Genomic DNA, 13,083 nt, shown 5'->3' on the forward strand with positions numbered 1-13,083 from the left:
GTTGTATGTATCAGTACTTCATTCTTTTTTATGGCTGAATAATATTCTGTTGTGTGGATATACCATCTTTTGTTTATCCATTCATCTGTTGATGGACATTTGAGTGTTTCCACCTTTTGGCTATTACGAATAATGCTGCTATGAACATTCATGTACAAGTTTCTGTGTGGACATATGTTTTCACTTCTCCTAGATCTATACCCAGGAGTGGAATTGCTGGGTCATATGATATGTTTAATTGTTTGCAGAACTGCCTGGCTGTTTTCCAAAGCAGCTGGACTATTTTACAATCCTACCAGCAGTGTAAGAGCGTTCTGATTTCTCCATATCCTCGTCAACACTTGTCATTTGACTTTTTGATTCTAGCCATCCTTGTGCATATGAAATAGAGTTGTTTTTTAATAGGGTGGGATTTCTATTACTAGATATAGTTATTTATGATTTTATTTATTGTTTCAACTACCAGGTATTAACCATCTGCTAGGCTTAGGGCCAGGCTCTGGAGATTTAAAGGTGCCATACCTGCCCTCCACATTTTGTGAGAGACAGAAAATGAGATACTCTAAAATACAAGCATATTTTCCTTTCTTTCTTTTTTTTTGGCCATGCCATGCGACATGCGGGATCTTAGTTCCCCAACCAGGGATTGAACCCATGTCCCCTGCAGTGGAAGCACAGAGTCTTACCCACTGCACCACCAGTGAAGTCCCTTGAGATCCATTTAATCCACATAGGTTTACATCCTACACCCTACCAAATGGGTATGATTAAAATATTTAATATCAGCTTTATAAAAAGCCTTTTTAGAAACATGATGGTTTTCAGAGTCATTGTGAGTGAGCCTGCTTGTGTTTAGAAAATAGCCCTGTTTTTCAGAATTGTCAGTGATTCCCAACTATTACAAAATGGCAGTTATACAAAGTTTTGTCCGTTGTGCAGGGATAAAAAAATTTGGTTGGTGAGAACAGAGAACATATGGTGACTTTGGGAATCTAGGTACCAAAATAAATTTCATTTCTTGTCTAGACCTTAATAATCCCCTTTCATTGGATTTTTGCGTCTCCTCTTTACAGAAACAAATTGCTTCCATTCTGTTTTCTTTTCCAGCAGTCCCACCTCACTCACCCTCTGTCATTATTTTCATTTGGGTTCTGGACCCCCTGGGAGGAGCTGCCCCCAGGCTGGCTGCCCCCGTTGGCTTAGATGCATTTAAAATGTACTGGGTCCTCTGTGGACTTCAGGAACGTTTTCTCATCTCCTTCCTTTTTCCTCTTGAGTAGAATAAACATGGAGTTGAGGTCCTTCTGCAGCTATGCAGGACAGAGTTCATCGCCTAGAGCGTCAGAGTAGAAAACATCTGCAATTCAGCAAGCCTCTGTCCCCTTCTTTGCCAGAGTGTGGGACATTTTAGGTCCTGTGGCTTCTGTCCATCTCTCCCGCTTGTGGACACCTATTTTTATATGGTGGTGTAAATATATGCAGAACAACCAGACTTAGTATGTTCTCCTGTGCTTGGCTCTTCCACTCTTCCTGGATGAGTCCTGCCTAATGACAGAGGACAAGCCCGAGGTCATGTCAGTGGTGTGAGTGAGGGAGACAGGTGCCTCGGAGTGTTACCACACGTAAAGCAATACCCCGAGGAAAGCCCTCTTTGGGGGCTCTTGGGGCAGCCATTTTGCAGATGAAAGGAAGTTTCTTTACCCAGGAAATGGCTGAGGGGGTGAGGTTATTTCTTTATGTGTGAATACAGTCTGAAGGGAAATTGGTTCATTTATGTCTTGGTCCAAACATGGTTCTAGTCACTCCCCGTGGTGGTAATGGTGGAAGGAAGTTTCCCCCCTCCCTGCTCCATTCTGTTCTTCTCTGCAGGAGGACCTTGCCAGGTGCTTTGATTTAGGATGCAAGAGCTGCCAGGATTTCAGATATGGTGTCCATGTGGATGAGCCGAGGGCGGACTTGGAAAATTTGGGCTTGGCAGGTAGAGAGAGGAGTTAGCTGTTTTAAAAAAATAGACTCGGTGAGAGCTCTATAACCAGTGCCTCTATCGGGAAGAACCGAGGCCCACTTGTGATTGTCTGGCATTAGTGAGGGAGAAAAGGGGCCAGGGCCAGTCCTCAGAGTAGACTGATTACTCCCTGTGATTTGAGTGGAGAAAGCTCTTGTATAAAAATATCCCATTCGCTGCCTTTCCTGGTGCCTGCAATTCTAATCAAGCCACTGCTTCTGCGTGCGTGTGTATGTATGTGTGTGTATATCTCATGAAGTCTTGATCCCTTTCTTGTGAAAGTTTTTTTTTTTTAAATTAATTAATTTATTTTTGGCTGCGTTGGGTCTTTGTTGCTGTGCGCGGGCTTTCCCTAGTTGCGGTGAGCGGGGGCTATTTCTCGGTGTGCGGGCTCCCCACTGCGGTGGCTTCTCTTGTTGCAGAGCATGGGCTGCAGGCGCCCGGGCTTCAGGAGTTGTGGCTCGCGGGCTCTGGAGCTCAGGCTCAGTAGTTGTGGCGCATGGGCTTAGTTGCTCCATGGCATGTGGGATCCTCCCGGACCAGGGCTCAAACCCGTGTCTCCTGCATTGGCAGGTGGATTCTTAACCACTGCGCCACCAGGGAAGCCCTCTTGTGAAAGTTTTGAGGTGTCCTAGAATCCCCTCTTAAGATGCAACTACCCAGGAGGAGTTGCTTCTTTAAGCCGATTCAGAGCATGCCCTGAAAGAAAGGGTGGAGATTAGCAGGAAGGGATTTGGAAGAGGCCCTTAATGGAAGGTAGAGTCCATTGAGAAAGGAAAAACCAGAGGAAGGGGTTATAAGAGAATCCCAGCCTAGGTCACCATTCCCCCAGGGGAAGAGATTTATACTAACATTATAGGGGAGTTTGGACGATTTTTAGTAAGGCATGCTCCTCTCCCACAGTAGAAAGTCCTAGGGCTTCGCTGGCCTCCAGCCTTCAGGCCTTGACCTTGACTTCATATTCCTCTAGTCAAGGGGAGCTGCCTGCTGGCATTTCCAGGAGCCAGAAACCTGGCATTATCCTGGGCCCCTCCCATCTCCCTCAATCCCACAGCAAGCCAGACACCAAGTCCTGCAGGTTCTACTTCCTTAGAAATCACCGATCCTGCCCCTTATCTTCACCCCAGTGCCACCTACTAGCAGGTTCCCTGCCCTCCAGCTCAGCCTCTTTCCAGTCTGTGGTCATATTGCTGCTGAAATGAGCTTTCTGAAAAGGCAACCACTTCATTTTCACCCCTAGCTTAAAATCTTTCAGTGTTGGACTTCCCTGATGGCACAGTGGTTAAGAATCCGCCTGCCAATGCAGCGGACATGGGTTTGAGCCCTGGCCCGGGAAGATCCCACATGCCGTGGAGCAACTAAGCCCGTGCGCCACAACTACTGAGCCTGAGCTCTAGAGTCCGCTTGCCACAACTACTGAGCCCGCGAGCCACAACTACTGAAGCCTGTGCTCCTAGAGCCTGTGCTCTGCAACAAAGAGAAGCCACCGCAATGAGAAGCCCGCGCACCACAACAAAGAGTAGCCCCCGCTCGCCACAACTAGTGAAAGCCCGTGCGCAGCAACGAAGACCGAACGCAGCCAAAAATGAAAATAGATAAAAAACAAATAAACTTATTAAAAAAAATCTTTCAGTGCTGCCTGATTGCCTTCCAGATAAATCTCCATATCTCTTATTATTGGCAACAGCCCCGCCTCTCTAGCTTTTTCTGTCTCATTCGTCCCCCTGCAACTACCTTCCTACTACGGGATCCCCTGAAATCATGATGCCCTGTCACACCTCCCAAAGGTTTTATATGTGTTGCCACCTCTGCAGGGACATCTCTTGTCCCACAGGTCATTGGGGACTCAGCTCGGGTATCACCTCTTTTTTTTTAAAATTTATTTTATTTATTTATTTTTGGCTGTGTTGGGTCTTCGTTGCTGTGCGTGGGCTTTCTCTAGTTGTGGCGAGCGGGGGCTACTCTTCGTTGCAGTGCACGGGCTTCTCATTGCGGTGGCTTCTCTTGTTGCGGAGCACGGGCTCTAGGCATGTGGGCTTCAGTAGTTGTGGCACGCGGGCTCAGTAGTTGTGGCTCGCGGGCTCTAGAGCGCAGGCTCAGTAGTTGTGGCACACGGGCTTAGTTGCTCCGCGGCATGTGGGATCTTCCCGGACCAGGGCTCGAACCCATGTCCGCTGCACTGGCAGGCAGATTCTTAACCACTGTGCCACCAGGGAAGCCCTCACCTCTTCTAAGATGACAACGCTGACCTCCTGTCTGGTTGGTGCCTCATCTAACCCCACAGTGCCCCCTGTTCTTCCGCCTCACGGCATCGTCACTGCCTTCTCCCCCTTCCCCTACCTTTCAAATATGAGTCCTTTAAAGGTGGGGACTGTCTCAGGTCTCAGTATACCCCTAGGACCAGCAGAAAGGATCATAGTGGCACAGAGTAGGGAATCTACAAATACTTGATGAATGAATTAGATGTTCTTAGGCTATGTTTTGGGTCTGGAAGGCCTTTTACCTCTTGGCTCACTTCTGAAATCTACCCAACCAGGGCCCAAATTAAATGTGACCATCTTCATGAAGCCTTTCCCTCCCGCAGCGTTAGAGGTACTTGCTCCCTCCATTGAGGTTCTTTGGCATATATCACTTCTCCCTTGTTTTATGCCGATTTATGAAAATCTCGATACCATGAAACCTTGAAAACCCAAAGGAGTGAATGCATTCAATAAATACCCAAGGGGGAATTCCCTGGTGGCGCAGTGGTTAAGAATCCACCTGCCAGTGCAGGGGACACGGGTTCGAGCCCTGGTCTGGGAAGATCCCACATACCGCGGAGCAACTAAGCCCGGCTGCCACAACTACTGAGCCTGCGCTCTAGAGCCCATGGAGCCACAACTACTGAGCCCGTGCGCCACAACTACTGAAGCCCACATGCTCTAGGGCCTGTGCTTTGCAGCAAGAGAAGCTGCCACCACAATGAGAAAGCATGCGCACCGCAATGAAGAATAGCCCCCACTCGCCATGGCTAGAGAAAGCCCACGCGCAGCAACGAAGACCCAACATGGCCAAAAATAAATAAATTTATTAAAAAAAAATAAACACCCAAGGATGGGATTATGGGCACCATGCCAGGAAAATGCGAGACTGGCTGGGCAGACAACTTTTCCCTTTTAAGTCACATCAAGTAATTACTCTGCTTACTTGTAGGGTTGGCCTACTATTTTTATTCTCTCTCCAGATGGATGGGAATTGCTTTTTTGAGGGTTGTTTCCACGTCTGGTTTATTTTTATTTTGCCACCTGTGCCTAGCACAAAGCCTCCCTTGTAGAAAGCCTCTGATAGATGAGTGAATGAATGAATGGAGTGAGTGGAAGCAGCATGCATTGGTTTCAATTCGACTCTCCCTGAAACAGGAGGTTTCAGAGGTCTGGCCCTAGGAGCATCTCCCATATCCAGATTTTGATTTTTTTTTTCCTGTGCTTTGAGATTTTGGAATGGATTAAGAACCCCTCCACCTCCATCCCCAAGAAGAGAGCAAACTAGATTACAGTTTTGATGCCCCCTCTTCAGCCCAGTGCCTAGAACATACCAGAGCTGGTTCTGGATCTCAGGGAGCCAGCATGGCCAACCAGCTGCCAAGGCCATGATTGATTGTTCTGTGGATGAATGGAGGGATTGAGGGTGAGCTTGTTCTTGTTTTTTAAATACCCACAAGACTTCAAACTCCTTCAGCTCCCAGAGCCCACTGGGAACTGCCTTTATTTTGGATGGCTTTTGTGGCGAGCTTCCTCTTTCAAATAAACTCTTTGGCTGTTTCTGAGGCCTGCATCTCCTTCTCTTACTTCTCTTATTTCCATGTGCCTTAAAGAAGTCAGCTGGAAAGGCTGACACTTGCTACAGAAATGCCACTCTTCCCTGCTTCTGGGTGAGCATCTCCTCACAGCTTTGATTCATTGTCTGCTGAAATAGTCTTCAAACTTCCTTTAAGAGAAAACAGATTCCAGTACCCCTAGTGGTTCAGGTGCTTGGGTCCTTGGTCGCACCCCAAATGGTCCTCTAGATGGGTGGCGTGGAACACATACTTAAGCGGGACCAGGGAGTTTTGCTAACCTACGTCAAAGCTGAGTTTGAGAAGGCTACACAGGATGGATTAACGTGATTCAGAGAGGTCTCACCCTTCTTTCCCAGGTCACATACACTGCCTAGAGCAATGCTGTACAATAGAAACACAACATGAATATTTTAAAATTTCTTAGTAGGCACGTTAAAAAAGTTAAAAAGAAAGAGGTAAAATTAGTTTTAATAACATTTTTTATCTAACCCAGTAAATCCAAAATATCATCATTTCAACATGTAATCAATATGAAAATTATTAATGAGATACCTTACATTCTTTTTTGGTCCTCAGTCTATGGCATCTGGTGTGTGTGTACACTTACAGCACATCTGGATTCAGACTAGCCACATTTCAAATGCTTAGGAGCCACATGTGACTTAGGGCTCCCATATGGGACAGCACAGCTCTAGACTCTCCAGGTGGGGTGGGGAAGTGTTTATTCTGGGCCTACTCTGTCCTCCAAATGAAGCCACCTAACCAACTAAATCATGATGAAAGAGATGGGGAGGGATGGAGTGTATTCAAATATATGACTCTCTATAGAGCTTTAGAGATGGGATTTCAAAAGTCTCTTGATATTACAGTCAGTAAGAGTAGTTTAAGTAGTTTAAGTAGTTAAACCCCCCAAACGGAACTAGTCCTATTTATTATTTCGTTCTCATCAAAGTTGTTCTTTGCTTATTTTTCTTGGATTAATGAGTTTAAAATCTAAACTTGATGGACAGTTTCACTTTCTGATGTGTCTTTTTATTTGGATCCCCTTCATTCCTTATGCCAACAGGAAAGAATTAAATATCTATATAAAAATAATAATCAGCATGTATTGAGAGCTTGCTATGCACCAGACACTTGACATGTGTTACCTCATTTAAGTAGGTAAGTAGGTTCTATTATTACTGCCATTTATCAGATGAGGAGACTGAGACATTCAAGTTCCTAAGTAAACTTGCCCAAGATAACCCAGCTGGCAAATGGTGACCTCAGGCAGGCGGATTCCAGAGTCCACACTTCTAAACCATATACAGCACTTCCTTGCAAAATTAATGTAAAATTTAACATTCTCCCCAAATTTTTAGGGTTCTTGTCTCATTTAAACATGTCTACTCTAAGCTCCTTTGCTTTTGGGCATTCTGGCAAAAAAACATGTGCCTTTTTTGTGAGGTGAGATCAGTACATTTTAAGTCCTATTTGAACAATTTGGTCTCATTGCAGATGGGATTAATCTGCCAATTGACAGAACGTGTCTTACTGTAGAAAAAATCTTGATCTAGGACATAAAAACCAAATAACTGTTATGTCTTATAATTGATAAAAGGTGAATTCACAACAATTCTGTTTATTTAAAAGTCATACCTGTGTTGACAGAGTTAAAATGACATTCCATTAGATTATAAAAGGCAAGGCTATAGTACTTAAAAAACCCAAATCCTGTCTTTAATTAATAATTTTTTTTTCAATTCAATCATTATAAAATGTAACTTAAATGTTTAAATTCTGGATTAGTTTCTCAAAATGAAGACATATCTGGTCTGCCATTTTCAAGTGTGCTGGATATTTGGAAATTATGCTGGTTTCTGCATCTTGGCCTTAACTCAATAAATGACCATACATGCTTAGAGTATGGATTTTTTCTTTAATATGTAATATAAATTTGTTTTCCCTTTCCTATTGTAAGCCTTGTTCAGGGCAGGCACTACCTTTCCTGCTTATTTATCTAGCTGCATATATTAAAATGCACTGTTGTCTTCTAATCTGAATTGCTGTGCTTTTGATATCTCAAAGAGGCTTTGGTAGTTCTGACTGGTAGTTCAAACTCATACTTCTTGGGTCAGAAAACAGTGCTTGCTTTTTAATGTTGTCAAGGCCCATCCCAGAAAAGTATTAGCTTTTGAACCAATCCCTTGACAAATTAATAAGGACAGGATTTTTTGAACTTAAAGGGGATAACTTTTTCAAACTGCAAGATGCTGTGCAAAGACGTTACACAGGGAGGTTGGGGTTAGCAGATGTAAGATGCAGATGTAAACGATTATACATAGAATGGATAAACAACAAGGTCCTACTGTATAGCACAGGGAACTATATTCAATATCCTATGATAAACCATAATGGAAAAGAATATAAAAAAAGAATGTATATATATATATGTATAACTGAATCACTTTGCTGTACAGCAGAAATTAATACATTGTAAATCAACTATACTTCAGTTAAAAAAAGAAGTTACAAAGCAATCTATAGAACTTGACTCTGCTATTAAGTAGGCAGAAAGAAGGGGTTAAAAATGTCGTCTTACAAACATACTGATTCAGTCCTGTTCAGTTTATCTGTAACTCTAATAGTGTATGGAGTTGAACTCTGAAAGTTCTGGAACGTAAAAAATTTTTTATTTTATTTTATCCATTGCTCTGAGGGGAGCACTGAGAAAGGAAGTGAGAGGGCACAGCTTTGAAGAACTGGCAATTTGGCATCTCCTCTCCCCCCTTTTCACTCCTCCCCCACTATCTTAGCTATTTGACCTGATTAAACAACTTTGGGATGGTAGCCAGATTTCTGTATACTGACGAGGCCCCTATTCATGATTTAGTGCGATTTCATCCACCCCGACCTTGCAGGCTGCCCAGTGGAAGCTTGGCTTCGCAGAAGTCTCCTGATTTTGTCAGGGGTTCGCCAGTGAGGCGTTCGCACTGACTTGAAGCAGAGACTCTCTGAACGCTTCGGGTCACATCGGATTATTCATTAGCAAATTCTTTTCACCTTCTGTCTAATCAGTTAAAGTTGACGCCAGAATCGCGTGTGCTACTCCCCGAAAGAGAGCCTGGCAACACCCAGCCTAGGTTCCACAACTTCTGTCTAGTTACTCGCTTTCCTAGGGGTAGAAAGCGTTTCCAAAGTTCCCTTAAACCTCCCCTCCCCTAAGCCTAAAGGTCAGAGCGTCAGGCCCCAGTTAGCTCTCAAGCCAGCCGGAATCTGACCATTTCAGAAGTTTCTGGTGTGTTCGAGAACAGAAGAGGTGGTAGTGGGGAACCGCCAGAGTGACCACCGCGCATTACGTAACGAAAGCCCAGGCTGCAGGAGGGAGCGAGCCTGACATTGAGACATTGCAGGGGGAGGGGAGTTGCTGTTCTGGAGTCGCCAGGAACGGCGGCGGCAGTTCAAGAAACCAAGAGAGATAGGTGGCCGAGATAAAGACAACACTTCGGGAAGGAGAATATTAAGAAGCCGCAGGACCCGGAGTATTAGCAAACGGCAGGACACGTGTAGTAATTTGTTAGACGAAACGGCCGCCTTTCAACTTTTGCACGGGAACAAGGGGATTTGCCCTTTGGGGGATTAAAAACGTAACAGCAAAGCCAAAAGCTAATGAATGGGGTTCAGTGGTTTGTTGGCACTACTTAAATATTTCTGTCCAGGGCTTAAACATTTCTGTCCAGGAGCGCAACTCTCTGCAGTTATTTAGAAAGTAGGGATTCAAACCAAACTAAAATACTCTCCCGTGCGTCTCCACTTTCCTCAATCCGAAAAAGAGCTGCTCGCGCGGTACTGCCCCTTTAAGACCTGCTTGCTCTTGGGCTCTACAAAAGGGAGTGACCTCTGGGCTTTGACAGCTCCCCTAATAACTACCACCGTGCAGGCCCCGCCCACCTGGCGACCAGCCGCGCCGATTGGCCGGCGGGCCGGTATCCCGTGCTCTGACTGGCTCTCCGCTTCCCCTGAGCAAACCTTTAGAACTCCGAGACAGACAATATTCTGTTACATTGTAGCAAAATGGCGACTGTCATTCACAACCCCCTGAAAGCGTAAGTAAGACTAAAAAATGTACATATTCCGCGTGGTTTCAATTTGAAAAAAAAAAGGCGCCTTCTGCGGGCCGAGCGCTGCCTATGCACTGCGCTTGCAGGCGCCTACAGCCGCGGCGGGGCTTCTCTCTTTTCTTTCAGCTCTTACTTCTTCATCTTTTTTTTTTTTTTTTTTTTCCCCCCAACGCGCAGAAATGTCAGGAGATGCAATTAACAAGAAGAAAATTGTTACATCTGTGTTCTTCTAAATTGGCAGAGAGAGGGGGGTTATCGGCAGGGAAGCCAGGCGCTCCAGCGCTCTACAGCTAGGGATCGTGGGCAGCTCGGGGACAGCACGGTCCCCTGAGTCCCCGGCTTCGCGGGGCGGTGAGCGTGGCGCGGGGGGCGGCCCTGCTGGGGGCGAGCGCCGGGCTGGGGCGGCCTGGGTGCACTTGGCTGAGCCCCGCGCCTCCGGAGCCCGCGGCCCCCGCCCCGCAGCTAGGTCCGCCGTGGTGAGCGGACCGCGGCAGCTCCGGAGTTTGCAAGGCGCTCTCCGCCTTCCGATCGCTTGCGGGGAGTTTGTGCAAACCTTCCGGAGTTGGGAGGACCGCAGGGGGAGCAGCGGGTCCCGGGAGCCCTGGGGCCCAGGTGGTTGCCCGGGGCTTTCCTGCCGGGGCAGCCCCCGGAGCGTGACGGCGCTTCGGGCGGTCGCCGGTGTGTCTCCGGGTGTGTTTGTGGGGGAGCTGGCTGTAGTAAATTAACGACTCCGGTTAACTTGGGGTTGATTTGGAGACCGGGAAGCTGCAGGTCTTATGAATGGTGTTCTCGCCTCCCCCGGGTGAAAAGCCGAGGCAGGCGAGAGGCAGCTTGGGGCTCCCCGCCTGAGCGGGCTGCGTCTGCTCCCGGCCAGACGAGGGGCAGGTGCCTCTGGCCGCCGCCGGGAGACTTTGAGCGGACGCCCAGATCCGGGACGGAGGGGGCGGGCTGGGCGAGGACACGCGGGGGCCAGTCCCCGGGTCCGACAGCCAATTCCTGCTCGCCTTCCTTCCCCCTCCTTTTTATCCTGGCTTCCTTCCTTCCTTCCTTCCAGTCGGTGGAACTGTTAAGCCGCCAAGTCCGCTCGCGATCGCGGAGCCGGGGGTGGCTTCGGAAAACTAGCGTCTCTCTAAAAGGGGTGCTATTGGCAGTAATGTTGGCAGAGGGGCGCTCCCTCCGGATCTCGGCGCGGCGTGGGTGGGTGGGTCTACGCGCCTGGGATTAGGACTTCCCAGCTGAAAGTCGCGGGCGAGGGGAGGGAGAGGTGCGCGTGGGGGCCGTTTCGTGCCGAATTCTCGCGGGTGCGTGGCGGATGCCCACCCAGGTTCTTTCAACTTCGCGCATCCGCGTCAGCACCCGGGGCTCCCCTAGGAGTTGAAAGCCAGGTTCGCACGCGGGAAGGCGGGAGGGCGGCAGGGCGGCAGGGGGTTCTTAACGCGAAGGAACGCGCGGGGAGAACGGGAGGTGTTTGCACCAGCTTATCTCCTATCGGTAATAGGGGAAAAGGGTAGGAATGTCCCAGATCTCGGAGTTTTAAATGTCTGTATATGTATTAACGCTGCTAAGAGGACACTGGAAGCTGAGGCTGATTACAGAGCAGCTGTCGGCTTCAGTTCTCGCTCGGAAGCTCGGATAGGATACGCTGCACTTGAACGCCACAGCGTTTCACCCAAGAAAGAAGATGTTTTATGGCAGAAAAAACGGGCGTAACTTCGCCGCATCCCCTCTCCTCGTCGCTAGCGCTGCCACACAGCTGATGCTGTGAGTTTTTACCGAACCCACAGACGATTTGGAGTTTTCACATTTCCAGCCGAAAACGCATAGCGGGGCTGATGCCTCCTGGTAAACTGAAGTTAGATAAATCTATTTTCACATGTGCGCCGGGTTTGTTTCCTACTGGGAAAGCGGTACCCTAGTTATTACCCGGGAGCCCGCTTACGCGCGGGCGGGCGCAAGGTCTCTACACTCATTCCTGCCGCTCCAGTTTTTTGTTTTTGTTTTTTGGACCGCAGAAGGGTGCGTATTTGGGGAGGGTGTCTGTGTGGGGTGGGGTTAGAAGTGGGGAAAGGGACAGAGAAGCGGGCTGGTTATTGGAATTAGTTCTGAATTATTACACTTGTACTTTGTATAATTAGAAACAGTTGCAATGTGATGTATTTGTAATTCTGTGTCGCCATACACACAACACCCCAGCCTGCTTTTTCTAGGTGGCAGTTGAATGGTCATTTATAATTAGCCGCTCATTTTTTGCATCCCAACCCCTTTCCCTGGTGGTAAGGGTGTGTAAACAATACCCCCGACCAGCCGAGCCTCCTGCGCCCTAGATGGGTTTTAAACTGCTAACGCAGGAGCACGCATGTTGTTACTGCGAGACCTACAACATCTGCCTTTATTTTTAAAAACAACTTGTTTAATAGATCATCTTTATATGTTTCATTTGTTTTTAAAAGTTGCTGATCAGGAAACAATACACACGTGAATAAATTATGCATGGGCTAAATTAGAACAAAGCGCAGAGACACATCCAGCGGAGGGGATGGATGGGGGTGCTGGGAGGAGGGGAGCAGGGAGAAAGGTTTGGAGAGCTATGTTTTTATTCTCCTGTGTCCCTCTTGACAATGAAACGGAGCTGAACAACATCAGCATTTTCTCTGTGTGCGTTCTGAGTCTTTCTCTCCCTTCCCTTAAAAAAAAAAAAAAAAAAAAAAAGACCAACACCGAGGACGCCCCCTATAGAAACTGGTCACACAAAGGTTTCCTCTAGGATTGGGGGATAAAGTGGTGGTAGGTAATGTTCTGGGAAGAAACAAGCCCAGGTTTCATGCAACAACTCTGTAGGGCTCTGCCTGTGCTGAGTGTAGACCATTTTTCATTACACTAGCTTTTTCCACGTGGGACATTCAATAATTCAATAGCTTGAGTAACTGGAGGGCACAATTTGAATCTCATTGCTTTGGGGTCTTCTGTAGGGCCCCAAGCTCCTGGAGCCACATCTCCTCTCTCAGCAGTTTAGCTTTCTTCTGCCTGTCTTTGATCTCCCCTCAACTCCCTTTCTTATTCCTCCTCCTTGTACCCTTCACCCCCGTCCTCTCTGAAGCTGACAGCCTGGCTTTTCTGTCTGTTGTCGCCTTTAACATCTTATTACTGCCCAATAGGGTGTT

General features: G+C 47.4%; 1 protein-coding gene across 1 annotated transcript in view; it reads left to right on the plus strand.

The window, feature by feature from the left end:
• Nucleotides 1-11,603: 11,603 nt before the first annotated feature.
• The window catches only part of DPF3 (double PHD fingers 3), a 197,986-nt gene continuing 196,506 nt past the window's right edge, over nucleotides 11,604-13,083 (plus strand). The window contains 2 exon segments of the mRNA XM_068562581.1: nucleotides 11,604-11,684; nucleotides 11,686-11,797. Of these exon segments, the coding sequence (XP_068418682.1) occupies nucleotides 11,604-11,684; nucleotides 11,686-11,797 (193 nt within the window).

This window comes from Eschrichtius robustus, chromosome 1 (assembly GCF_028021215.1).
Source record: "Eschrichtius robustus isolate mEscRob2 chromosome 1, mEscRob2.pri, whole genome shotgun sequence".
Classification (NCBI taxonomy): Eukaryota; Metazoa; Chordata; class Mammalia; order Artiodactyla; family Eschrichtiidae; genus Eschrichtius; species Eschrichtius robustus.